The sequence below is a fragment of the Rhipicephalus sanguineus genome, chromosome 4, assembly GCF_013339695.2.
Source record: "Rhipicephalus sanguineus isolate Rsan-2018 chromosome 4, BIME_Rsan_1.4, whole genome shotgun sequence".
NCBI classification, from domain to species: domain Eukaryota; kingdom Metazoa; phylum Arthropoda; class Arachnida; order Ixodida; family Ixodidae; genus Rhipicephalus; species Rhipicephalus sanguineus.
In genome coordinates, this window is record NC_051179.1 from 194,884,642 (window position 1) to 194,898,828 (window position 14,187).

At 44.8% G+C, this 14,187-nt stretch overlaps 1 protein-coding gene across 4 annotated transcripts in view; it reads right to left on the reverse strand.

Moving 5' to 3' along the window:
- Positions 1-1,801: 1,801 nt before the first annotated feature.
- Positions 1,802-14,187, reverse strand: part of LOC119391006 (protein RER1) — a 111,645-nt gene continuing 99,259 nt past the window's right edge. For 2 of the 4 annotated variants that reach the window (XM_049415017.1, XM_037658714.1), the window contains exon 7: positions 1,802-1,964. In XM_049415017.1, coding sequence (XP_049270974.1) covers positions 1,949-1,964 — 16 coding nt within the window. In that variant the 3' untranslated portion in view covers positions 1,802-1,948. Of the gene's footprint in view, positions 1,968-14,187 lie in introns of all 4 variants that reach the window. The other 2 variants (XM_037658712.1, XM_037658713.1) reach the window with 1 other exon arrangement.

Genomic DNA, 14,187 nt, shown 5'->3' on the forward strand with positions numbered 1-14,187 from the left:
CGAATTTTCGCCGTGCACTCCATGGCGCGAGCTGTAAACATAAGTTTGGCTTGTATCACAGGTATCGTTCACACTAGACACATCACAGTCGTGATCGCTTTTGAAGAGAGGTCGGTTTAGGTGTCGCTATATATTTAAGCGATCTATGTTTTGCCCGGAAAACACGTTGTATCCAACCTGTCACCGCTGGCGGCGATCGCCCCGACGAGGGGATCGAGTACACGTTGTATAAGTTTTGCTGTCGCTGATCGGCACATCAGTGGCGCAGAAAGCTTGTTATGACGCAATAGATTGTTGCTAAATTACCATGCATTATCACAAACACGGTGAACAATACGTTGAAAGTGCGCGGTAGTTACCGCTCCGTCCGACTTCGTTGACTGTCGCACACATTCCTGTCGGAGCTTGACAACCTTTGCAAACACGTAAAATCCGAGTCCTTTTGCTTCAGGTTGCTGTTGCAACATCTCAGCTTGCAGCACGTGAACCCAACCATCGCGATTCATCCAAATACGGCCCCTAAAGCTCGATAATGCAGCTCTCTAAGTACCGGCATGCACTGCGGCAGCGGTGGCGTAGTGCAACTCGCGGTGAGATCGGAGACCTATAGTGCTGCCAGGCCCGAGGCATGATGGCAGTTTGGCGTCCGGGCCATGGGGCGTCGCTACCGTCGAAACGATTGCAGCGAACCTGGTACGGGCGGGAAGTGAAGGCCTCAGTAAGCCTAATTAAAATAAAATAACGCGGCCACGGTAGTACACAGTAGTAAATAAAAACGTGCTTTTGCATTAAACTATAACCTTTTCTGCTGCCCTACTGATCCTGCCTCGCCATCTCAAGATGCGAGAACTGGGAGGTCCGCCTGTAGACTACAGATTCGGCATTGCAGCTCGCTGTGGCTCGGGCTGCCGACGTCACGAAGGTACATAGCACAGTGTGGGACTGCGCTATAGCCGAGAGACTCATCATCATCATCATCAGCCTGTCTACGCCCACTGCAGGGCAAAGGCCTCTCCCATGTTCCGCCAATCAACCCGGTCCTGTGCTTTCTGTTGCCACGTTATACCTACAAACTTCTTAATCTCATCTACCCACCTAATTTTCTGTCTTCCCCTTACGCGTTTGCCCTCTCTTGGAATCCAGTCAGTTACCCTTAATGACCACCGGTTATCCTGCCGACGTGCTACGTGCCCGGCCCATATCCATTTCTTCTTCTTGATTTCAACTATGATATCCTTAACCCCCGTTTGTTCCCTGACCCACTCTGCTCTCTTCCTGTCTCTTAAGGTTACACCTATCATTTTCCTTTCCATCGCTCGCTGCGTCGTCCTCAATTTAAGTTGAACCCTCTTTGTAAGTCTCCAGGTTTCTGCTCCGTAGGTAAGTACCGGTAAGATGCAGCTGTTATATACCTTCCTCTTGAGAGATAGTGGTAGACTACCATTCATGATTTGATAATGCTTGCCGAATGAGCCCCATCCCATCCTTCAAGGGGGTTCCAAATGCGCTTGCTTAAAAGGATGTCTTTTGGTCTGTCTGCCGCTATTTCTGCCCACCGTGCTGTTTACCTATGCTAACTGTCAACATACTTTTATTACCAATTGGTTATTCATAACTTTATTACCATACTTTCTCGCCTAGTATCATGCCCAGTTTAGTGTAGTCTTGCTAGTGCAAATTATGCCATGTGCAAATGAAACCTGTCTACATGCCCTTTTTGTCATGATCCCCGACAGCGTTGAGAGTATAAGTGATAAATGTAAAATAAATTATGGAGGTGTGGTGAAAGAAGATGCAGCAGTACAAAGTGGGAGTGTGGCCGTCCTGGTGGCCCACTCCAGTTTATTGACACACAAAAGGGCGCGCCACCGCCGCTACGCGCTGCCAATCGGTCCCGTCTTCAACGACAGGAATGCAATTCCAGTAAAGCAGGTCCCACAGCCACCTGTCACAGCTCCTGGATGCTGCTGCACACAGTACATGGCATACTTGAGGCACATCCAAAACACAACACAGCATCAGAACACCATTTCTCATTACAATAAGCCAGAGGCGGCGCCAGGAGTGCCTTCAGGGAGGCAGGAAGGCGGAGAACTTATGCTTGCTCTTGTGGAGGGAAGGGGGGGCAAAGGACGGAGGGGGGGGGGGGAAGCTGCCTCCCCACGCCACCCGCTGGCACAGCCCCTGTTACAAGCAAGAATGTTATATATGCATCTCAGACTTCGTCTGTTTGGGATCGATTACAATTAACAGTGTGAAGAATATCTGCAATGCTACAAACGGCATCAGACAGTTTATATGGCTTTGCACTCATCTACTTTCGACAGCAGCACTCGTTTACACCAAAGGTGACCTCTTTAATAGTGGTTACCTGTTTATTCCTTAAACAGCTGCGTTCCCACAACACTGGAAAATGAACACTGCATCAGCAGATAGTGAGGAAGAGTGCGGTCACAGAAAAATTACCTTTTTTAAGGCTAGCGGGTGAACAAACTCAGGTTTATAGACAAATGCTATTCATAATGATAACTGAATTAGATAAGCAGGTATTGGCTGTTTCGTTCCTGAGGTTAACTTCCTTTCACTTATGTAATCTGCAGTAATTATCCTACATCGTTATTATACATGACCTGCAGCAGCATTAACCCTTTTGCTACGGAAAAGAAAGCAGAAAAACGTGCCAGAATTATTGGAAAATCTTTTCACTCAATTTATAACGCTTTTTTTCTTAACAAAACGGTACCATTCTTTCAATTAGGTAGGGTTCATTAGGTAGGGCCATTTTCCCATCATCTAATCTCATGATCTACAGCACTACTCGATTCGCGATGAACAATTTTCTTTTACCCAAAATTCGGACTAATTATAGGAAGCAAACTGTAGCATTCACCTCTATTTCCCTTTGGAACACTCTTCCGCTTATCATGAAAACCACAAGACCATTACATCATTTTAAGAAAGAACTAAAAATGCACTTACTTCATTCTGAATAGCGATAGAGCAACTGTGTCTTTCATTTAAGGTACGTGTGCTTAGTTGTTCAGTGTATTTTGGACATAGATTATCTGACTATTGTATTGTTTTTTTTCTTTGCCTTTTGTCTCATCATTTTTGTTTTGCTGTGATATTTTAAAAGCGTATTAGTTTATGTAATGACATGTATAATTATTCTGTGAATGCTATGTTTTTTTTTGCTTAAATGATTGATCTCGCTACTGTTGCTACTATGATGTGCATATTACCTTATTTCATTTTGTACAGGAGGTCCCGATACAGACTATGGGACCTCCTCCTGTATACCAAACGCTTGTAACTTCGCTCAAGATTTAATAATAAAATTCTGATTCTAATTCTAATTCTAAAAAAAAAATACTCCAAGGTGGCTTCACCGCATGGCAGTACAATGAAAAATGGCAATAAAATGAAATCCAAGACCCAAATGGCCCAACGTGGACAAGTGTGGCTAGCTAGCGTCAATGAAAAAATCCGTAAACAGGGGGTGGGTGCTCGAGCCGACGTTTCGTCAAGTGGACTTGCCTCTTCTTCAAGGCTGCAACTGATTTCCTTATTTTAAGCCACGAAAGTTACAGCGTGAAAGGAACGAGGACAAAGGAAAAACGAACACCACAGGACGAGCGCTGACTGCCAACTGAATGTTTATTGCATGAAAACCAGCCTATTTATACAATCCCAGAGAAACATGTGCGAAAATTCCAGACCATATCAAGAAGATTTTAGAGAAAGGTCCCAAGTACAGTTTTGAGCCACGCTTAACTGCTCCGCAGCTTCTTGCCATGGGCAGGAGCATAAGAGATAGAGCGGAAGTTCAAGACCGCGAGCGAGTCATCGGCGAGGCAGTGGACTGTGTCCTCAAGCATGCTCCGAGGAAGGTATCAGGAAATGCGCCCATAAAAAGTGCTATCAGTTGCCTGAAAGGCGCTTCAAGTGATACAGGCCGACAAAGGTGGCTTTGTTGTTCTGCCTGAAAGGTTAATGGAAGAAAAATCCAGGAACGCCGTTTTGAAGAACTTCAAAGGACATGCAGCTGAACTCAACGAGGCAGCTTGTGAACACCGTGGATTCTGAATTCCTGGAAATGTTCTTCACATGCAAGACCCACAAGCCTCAGTACCCTTTTAGGGTAATCATGTCCGAGAAGGCATCTTGGCAGTGCCACCTAGGGAAATTTCTACAGACTCATCTAAAGAAGCTGCCGATAATGGACCCTTTCCTGGTAAGAAGCTCCGACGAAGTCATTTTCCAGATTAACGAAGCTCAAGAAACTGTTCGGACTGCATTTTCTATAGATATAGAGGACTTGTTTTATTCTGTGCCGCATGATGGTCTTATGTCAGCCATGCGTGAAAGAATAGAGGATGTTGGGGAAGTGAATTTTCAGAATTCAGTGGGTCTTAGCAGCAACAATTTTTTAACGCTTTTAGAATTTTATCTTCATTCAACAGTAATTAAGTTTGACAGCCATTTTTATATTCAGCGAACTGGAATATCTATTGGTTCAGCCATAGCTCCTATTTTATGCGACATATTAGGGGCGAAGCTCCTTAAAGCGGCACCCGTTCGTCCCTCGTAGTGCGTAACCAGTCGTAACGCTAGTACCAGATCTTGACCTCCAAGGTGGTGCCGGTGGGAGATTTCTCCTGTGCGTTGTTGAACAATAAAAAATTCACAGCGTGCGCGTTAACTAAAAGCCGAATTCTTCTGTCTCTCATTCCCCATTAGCAGCCATTGGCATGTTCCAGTAGGAAACGTTAGAAGTAGAAGTGTAAGTGTTAGCTAAAAGCCGACTTCTTTTGTCTCTCATTCCCATTAGCAGCCATTGTTTACCTCCAAGGTAGTGCCTGGTGAGATTTCTCCTGTGCGTGATTAAACAATAAAAATTTTGTTCAAAACGCCGTTGATTGATGAAATAAACCAACGAAAGACGCCAGATGTTTTCTAAAAGCAAAACGAAAAGACGCCAGCTGCTTAACGAAAGACGCCAGATGTTTTCTAAAGCAATGGTTTTCTAAACAATGAAATTCACAGCGTACATGTAAAATTAAAGTGAGCTGCAAGTCGTCATAACTCTCATTGAACCTTCTGTATAAACGCGCCCGATCTCACGTCGGTGATGATGTACTGGGCAGAATTCACGGAAGATTCACGGTTTACCGATGAACCTCCGCAGCTTCGCCCACTCATCATCATTCACTCCGTGGATATGCTGCGATTTTTTTTAGCTTCTCTTGACAATGTTATCGCAGCTAAGTTGATACACACGCCTGTAACACAAGTGTTGAGGTACGTAGACGATTATTTAGTTGTTATAAAGAATAGTGATCGCCACCTTTTAAGAGACCAAGTCGATAACAAACTAGGCATTTTTACAAAGTCATCTAAAGGACTCAAGTTCACGCATGAATTGGCGATGAGTAACCGTATTCAGTTTCTAGACATCAACATTTGTTTTTCATCAAGTAAGCATGTATGCTGGGCCTATCAGCCTAGGTCAAAGAAAACCTTGTTGCCGTATGACAGCGCGCATACCAAGTTGATCAAGAGGGGCATAGCCGCCACATGTATTAAGGGAGCACTAAATAAGTCTTATGAGCATGAATGTGAACGTAGCCTGATGAATCAACTAGCACGTTTACGAGAAGCAGGGTTTCCCCAATCTGTGACTACTTCCGTCTGCGAAACAATCTTGCAGAGTGCAAAAACTGAACCGGGCAAGAAAGAAAAGAGGGAAGACAAGAGGCCAGTGCACGTAGTACCGCACCTGCACAAGTTGTCGCACAATCTTAAAAAAGTTTCAAACAGGCACAATGTGAACTTGCTTTTCAATGCCCCTTGCAAAATGCCATCGATAAGTGTTCTCATGAAATAAAAAGCAGGCCCCACAAGTGCACCACTAATCACAAAACCCGTTACACTGATTGCACGAGTAATGTGGTGTATCGAATTCCCATGAGCTGTGGAAAAGTGTATGTTGGTCAAACTGGACAGTGTTTTAATGATCGCGCTCGTCAGCACAGCAATAACATAAAAAATAGATATGGTAGCCATTTGGTTGACCATTGCAAGAAGTGCACATGCGTTCTCATGTTTGCAAAAACAAAATACATAGCCAGAGGAAAATCTAAGAAAGAAAGAGAAATTTTAGAGGCATTTTAGATCAATCACGAAGCAGACAATTGTGTTAGCGCACCCTCACTTCACGGAAGGAATTAGGCTTCCCGAAAGATAGATTAGACTCGTCATTACGTGCGGTTGATGTGCGCATGTTTCTCTCGGATTGTACAAATAGGCTGGTTTTCATGCAATAAACATTCAGTTGGCAGTCAGCGCTCGTCCTGTGGTGTTCGTTTCTCCTTTGTCCTCGTTCCTTTGGCACTGTAACATTCGTGGCTGGATGATTCCACGTAAGATCGAACAAACGATGGCTGGTCGACCTCTTAAATTTATTCCAAAATTTTATATATTATTGCCTGATGAGTGGAAAGAAGAGATCCGCAATTTCTTTTGCCGCCAAAAAATTTTTCGAAGCACAGGAAATCAATAATGACAGAGCGGTGGAGTGGAGCGCTCATCCATTCTGCTGTTTTGGCCAACTTTCGTTATGAATTGCACAAAATATATTAAAGTTAGGTAGCTGAAATTTATTTAACTAAATATATGCATGTTTTCACTTCTGCTCAGGTATTTTTAGTTTTTATCTGTAGTGTAGATGTTTTTATAAAAAACCTCAAAATTGGCCCAGGAAACCTTATTTTATTTACTTTGAAGGTCTTCATCTCAAAAAAGCCTTGTAGCAGAGCGACGAAAATTCCGCATTACGTTCTTCGCATACTTATCTACCAAACTGCCGAATCTTATATTTATATAACTTTTCAGTAAAGAGATACGATCGGGCTAATTTCAAGAAAACACCGAACAATGGAAACTTCAGATGACAATTACAAAAAAAAACCCCATTTTTTATATTTTTAAACTTTGTCCACTTATTCCCCTCCACATCAGCTTTCACAATCATTAAAAACATATTGCATAATTTCGTTGCACTAATAGTTACGACCGCTCCAATGAGACCCTTATACCTGGCGACAACTTTCTGTGGCAGCACAGCCAAGGCTACGCAACCGAACCACGCACTTTTTTACTCCCCTTCTGTACGTAGTCCGCGAACGCTAGCTTTTGTAGAATACGTAGCATAAAAGAAAACATAAAAACAAAAGAAATAGGTATTACGTTCAAGATTGCTTGCATTGAAAGTAAGAATGATAATCCCGTAAAGGATTTGCGATTTTTTCTCTTTCGAGTTTCAGGTTTTCTGGTGTCCGTGTCACGTTTTCCGTCCCCACTCAACAACGATGGCGTCGCTCGGCTGCAACAGGTGCACATCGAAGCTTGCAAGTGAGCATAAGCGCGTGTTCGTTAGGTGATCTGTGTTCATCGACCAGAAAGAAACGAAGACAGCGTTGCGTTGTGAATTATTTTGTTGATTTGCCCATACTATCGCCGAGAAAGAAGTGTGCAAGTGATACCACCATGGCAAGTGGGTCTCTCATCGCGATAGCTTCCTTGACGTTGACGACGGCGACCTGCAAGTCTTCAGCAAGAAGAGCAGCTTGAAAGCAAAACTGCGATTGGAAACAGTACGTAAAATAAGTGGCCCATTTCATAAAATGCGTTGCATACATGGTCGGTATTTCGGTTGCCTACTATTACTGATACAGTCGCACCGTACATTGCGTCTAACACCGTGCCCGTCGGCGTCTACGGCGGGAGGCGTTTTGGCGTTTTGAATGAGAGCGATTTACGGTGACAAAATCACCCATGCACAGCTTTGCCTCAGCAACGGACGCGTTCATGACTATTATGCGACTGACAGCGTGATTTTCAATTTCCAAAAAAAAAAAAAAAGCATTCTTGACCACGGGAGTAAGGAACGCGTGTCACCCGTTTGTATAATCGCACACGTGAGACGCCCGCTCCTGAGTGGTCGTGGCCAACATATCTGCTGCCTTTCGATGCCTTCGCGTCCCCTAACAAAATAACGCGAGCGTCTCCAGAAAGTTATAGCGTCTCCAAATGTAGGAAAACGACGATGTCGACCATGTGTGCACCGAAATTCAGAAAATGGCTTGTTACCTTTGCGTAAGGTTTCCAATTGCGCAGTTACTGCTGGGCCGTGGCTTTTCTTTTTTCTTTGAAAAGTAAAACCGACCGCTTTAATAAAGCTGATTCCTGCGTTCCTTCGCAATACGAAATATTCTATCGCTTTCCCCAAAAATAAATGTAAACAATACTAAATGGTGCTCGCTTTGCACGTGGACTTAAACCGCTAGCACATTAGCGTTATATAATTTGATTTGCAGAAGACCTCAGCAACGATTCAGGTATTTGTGCTGCATGCTTAAGTATATCAAGTCATGTGGTAGATTTCGACTATATCTGTGAATAAACTATCTGCGTAAATTCCCAAATAACATCATGAATACTCGTATGGAAACGCACATGCATGCGCCCGCGAACGGACTACTTGGCGTAGTAATACATGTGCAGAAGCTCCGCCCACGTAGCTTTGACTGTGCTGCCACAGAAAGTTGTCGCCAGGTATAGGCAAGGCTCAGCGCACCATGCTGGTCTAAAGATCCGATCCTTCCATGCTTAAGAAATAAGCTTCTTAATATAATTTTTAGCTAGTGTGGATGGTAGGAGAGTCAAGTTGACAGCGTTACTGGGGTCCCGTCTTTTGCTGCATGAACTTGCCGAGAGCTTTCGGTCCAATGCGCTCAGAATCAGCACTTTCCTTCAGCTGAATTTCCCGATGCATCACCTTAAAGGGACACTAAAGAGGAACAATGAATTGGTTTATATCGATAAATTGTGCTCTGAGAAGTCTAATGTCGTTAATTTCGGTATGATAGGTTTATTAATAGAGGAGGAAATCAAGTTCAGTTTCATTTTTAAATTTCGCTCTGAAATCTCCCCGCGTGATGTCACGGATTTCAAAGTGTATTTATCGTATTTTGGCGCCATTGGCTCAACAAGATTATCCTAAACTTGGCATGTTAAGTCTATGGACCCCTCAGAGGACAATGCACTTCATTTTTATCGATTAGGAACTACTTAGTCCCTAGTAGGCGCCGTCAAAATATGTGACGTCACGGCGAATGGCGCGGAAACTTCTAGGTGGCGTCACCACCCGCATTTTCTTTTTGCTCGTTTTCTCGCTTTACTAAGCGTCTTCTTGCAGCAAGCGTGGTGTTTTTGGCATTGTGAAAGAGTGCTTTACTAATATGAGAAAAATCGTTTTGCTCTTTAGTGTCCCTTTCACTTTAGGCACACAGTATCTTGCAGCGAACATTTTCGGCTACCACCTCCTGCACCTCAGTTTGTTTTCTCTTGATGTAGGCTGGCCTGAACCGACTTCTAACTGTGCCAGGAGGTTTCAAAGAGGACACGCCGGTAGTCGCAGTGATCTGGTTAATGACGTCGATTTCTTTTTCAGGGGGCATAAGAATGTCATCGTTCAACTGCGCGTTCCGTGAAGCTCTTTCATTGCCGTCGTAGCAAAAGCACGCGTAGCAGAAGTAGTCCGTCTCACTGACAGTCACTGATCTTTCGGGTGTTAAACGTTCCTTCAAAGCATTGATGTCGGTAACTCTGAGAAATTTTGGCTTCTTTGCAATAATTAAGCTTCTTGTGCTTCGAAAGGTTGTGTGAACAGTGGACCGAACGCGCGGCCAGTTCAGGCCGTCTGCTGCCGACACCTAAGATAGGCAAGCGCAACCGGTTACCGATAGGTTTGCTTTTCTTTCCATTGACATTCATATTTTGCTTTGCCACTGAAGCGCCACGTTCATGCTTTCCACTGATCACAACTGGCGCAGCGCAGTTTCTCTGGCAGCAGCGTGCGTAAAGCGAGCGCTCATAGCCTCATAGCTCTCTTATAGAGTTTTCATCTTGCTTCCATCTCCGCCGTGTTATCTGCGCTTAGCTGCGATGCGAACAGAGGGCGGACAGAATAGCGAAGCTCCAGTGCACATGCGTTCAAGTCACCCGAGAGGTGTTGCTGTTTGGAACTCAATCGGTCTGAGGACGCGAAAAGGAGTTCTCACTGCGCCGTCTCTTACAACGAGCATCTCGGGTGTGCGCGCGCCTGCTTGGTAGCCGCGCGTTCGTGGTCGCTGCAGTGACCAAATAATTTCAAAATTAGTCTTCAGTGCCGTCGACACCTTTTTCGGCACTGCTGGCAATTTAATAAAAACAAATCCAATCCTGCCTGCATTTTATACACTTCCTGGGCAAGAAGTCGGAATTGCCAGTCCTTGCCTAAGGGTCTCATTGGAGGGGCCGTAACTATTAGTGCAACGAAATTATGCAATATCTTTTTAATGATTGTAAAAGCGGATGTGGAGGAGAATAAGTGGACAAAGTTTAAGAAATGTAAAAAATGTTTTTTTTTGTCGTCCAAAGTTTACATTCTTCGGTGTTCTCTTGAACAGCCCGATCGTATCTCTTTACTGAAAAGTTATATAAGTCTAAGATTCGGCAGTTTGGTAGATAAGTATGCGAAGAACGTAATGCGGAATTTTTGTCGCTCTGCTGCAAGGCTTTTTTGAGATAAAGACCTTCAAAGTAAAGAAAATAAGGTTTCCTGCGCCAATTTTGAGGTTTTTTATAAAAACATCTACACTACACATAAAAACTAAAAATACCTAAGCAGAAGCAAAAACAAGCATATATTTAGTTTAAAGAAATTTCGGCTACCTGGCTTTATTATATTTTGTGCAATTCATAACGAAAGTTGGCCAAAACAGCAGAGCGGATGAGCGCTCCACTCCACCTCTCCGTCATTATTGATTTCCTGTGCTTCGAAAAAATTTTTGGCGGCAAAACAAATTGCGGATCTCTTCTTTCCACTCATCAGGCAATAATATATAAAATTTTGAAATAAATTTAAGAGGTCGACCAGCCATCGTTTGTTCGATCTTACGTGGAATCACCCATTAAAATGCTGTGCCCCTGCTTTGCAACTTCTTCGCCGTGTCCACGCGATGCCGGTTTAATCTAACATTAACAGGCTGTCTCCTTTCGCTAATGTACCGTTTTTCACAATATGAACATTCGATCACGTAGATTACATTTGAACTAGTGCAGGTAAAACTAGATTTTATATGATGGACGTAATCACTTCCGGTGCTTTTAACTATAACGTCATCTTGAAGGTGTTTACAAGTCTTACACCTTGGACGAGAACAAGGTGTTATGTGGGCAGTAGAATGAGGGTTTACTTTTGCATGCACTAACATGTCCTTAAGATTCCTATTGTGGCGATGCACGACCTTTGGTACTTCGGGAAACGCTTTCCTAAGGCGCTCGTTGCTTGCCAGTATTGGGTAATACTTACGGAGGATATTATATATAAAATCTAGTTTTACGTGCACTAATTCAAATGTAACCTACATGATCGAATGTTCATACTGTCAAAAACGGTACACTGGCGAAACGGGACAGTCTGTTAAAGGAGCACTGACACAAAATTTCGAAGGCGAGATAATGAGTGAAATAGATGTATGTGGAGCCATACACAACGTCTACGAAATATCAAGGGCCAATATAGCCTAGAACATATTTAAAATCAATTTTAAAGTGCATGCCGCGCGACTGAGCGAGATGCGAGCGTCTCGCGACGCCAACATCAACGCGGTGGATATGTAAACAAACCTACGTCACGAGTTTGTGTCGGCTGGTTGTGCCCGTGCGCTTATGCTACCTGCCATTTCTTCCTCCGTGCCTGCGGCTTTGCGTGTGCTGGTTGTGCTCCCTTCCACTGTTCGCTCGTCGTGCCATTTGGCAGATGTTATGGCGCGCTCACACAGCGGCAAGCTTCGCCGGCGAGGCATTCGCGCCTCCGAAAAACATGGTCGCACTGCCAAAAGCGGTTGTCGTCCACTTCGAATCTATCAAGTGGCCGCCGTGCGCTCTGTAGCGTGTAAGCTCCGCACTGATGCTTCCATTAGCTTTAGATTCATGTCCTTAAGGTTCGACAGCAATGTATTCGTCCCGATTCGGCGCCGTTATTGAGAGCCATGGTCAAATAATCGATGCTGTAGGCTTAGCGAGTCGAAATGGGCGCTTCCGAATGCTCGGAGGACATAGATTACGCGTTTGTTAGTTGTTTCTAATCCTCCATAGCTAGCGCCACTTGACCTAGTGCCACCTTGGGGACACTTTATTTGGTTTTACACGACGCCTTTTTTAATGCCGGACAGACTAAAACGCTCTATTGACTGCTCGAACCATGCCTGGCAACAACACGGACGACGTCCGCACTTCTAGCGTGAAAAACGCGGATCAAATAAAAGCAAGCAGCTCGAAGCGTCCCGCGTCAGACGAACTGGCGTAGCAGACGAACCGTAAGTGCGGCGCCCGCCGCACCCGCTCTCGCGCGTCGCCTACGTCACAATTTTGCGTGGTCACGTGGCCAGCTGTGTTTACCCGGCCTCCGGAAGTAGTGCGCCTAGCTTTGTGCTCTTTGAAGCCGAAACTGCGACTGGGCGCTCTAAAAACGTCTCTAAATAAATAACCGTCGCGCACTCGCGCAAACGAGGTTTGCAGCCGTGATAAGATCTATTGCAAAAAAAAAATCACAGTTTCGCCGCAAGGGCGAAGCAATGAATGCGATAGCAAGAAACTAATTCTATACGAAGTGAGGCTCGCCAATGGATACTCTCAGTTTGAACAGCGCTCCTGTTACAAAGGCGGCCGAAGCAGCGAAAGAAACTAGCGTGCTTCAAGTGTCGAGCTGTGACACTTGATAGTTCGCGCTCATCTTCTGTTTGTTCGTTTAGCGGCGTCGTTTAGCGGCGCTCCGTAACATGAGAGCGGACATCACGGTTAAAGCTTGAAACATCCCTCTTGCCCTCACCACGAGAAAACCGCGCGAGCAGACAGCGGAAGGCCAAGGTTCTCCTTGCGCAAATATAAGAAGAAGCGAGCGAGCCCGCCGACGACTTTTAAATGCGCTCGTCGCGCTCCTAGCGCCATCTCGCTGGTAATGAAGAAACGCTTATGAGCGCCGGCCATCTCTGAGTCCGTCCAGCGGCAAAGGGTGTGTATATAACGCTCGCCGTTAGCTATTCGGAGGACCTGCGTTCCGTGGCGTAGTGGCTAGCGCCACTCGCTGCGGAGCAAGAGGTCCCTGGTTCGATTCCGCGCTTCGGAAGCATTTTTCTGAATTATTTTTCTTTGGGGCTTTTATATATATATACATACTTATACATATACGGTGCATGACGGCGACGGCGACGGCAAAATCCAGCCGAGACTGTCCATATAATTGCTATCGCAATAATAAAAAAAAGGTGCAAAATTTTTGTGTTAGTGCTCTTTTAACGTTAGACTAAACGGGCATCGCGCGGACACGGCGAAGAAGTTGCCCAATGGAGTGGCACATCATTTAATGTAGCAGGTCACAACTTTGGTGATCTCAAACTTTGCATACTTCAAACTTCCGGCCCTCAAGGGACAGAAAATATACCGAGTCATACCTTATGCATATGTTCAATACGCTCCAGCCAGCAGGCATTAACGTTGCTAAGGGGGCTCTTGAATCCATTCGGTATGGTACATACACAACGAAAACCAATGAGACTTAAACCCTTCTTCTAAGAATTTCAAACCTACTATTGTTAAGTGCCACGTGCTTCCATTGACAACCATTATTCTGCGAAACGTAAACTCCCCCCCCCCCCCGTTTCTTCTTTTTCTTCTTTTTTTCCCCTTGCTTCTGACTCATTCAGTTCGTCAAAGCGGCCTCTCCCCCACCCCCACTTTGGCAGTTGCCCTCCCCTTCTCCCTTGTGGTGGAGAGGGCACGAAGCATATACACACGAGCGCTAAGGAAATCAGTTGCAGCCATGAAGAAGACCACTTGTCGAAACGTAGGCTCGAGCACCCACCCCTTGTTTACGGATTATTTCATCGCAAGCTTCCATCTTCCCCTTGCTGCCGTTTTTTTTTTTTTTTTGATCTTATCTAGCGTCAAGAAACACAAGCATGACGAGTAGTTTTCACTGGTTCCGTGTGGCACCAATTTTTGTTGATGACGAGTAGAGTCGTCATCGGTCATTCTGTTACAAAATCTCATGACGTCTATACTCATCAACAGTAGCGAAAG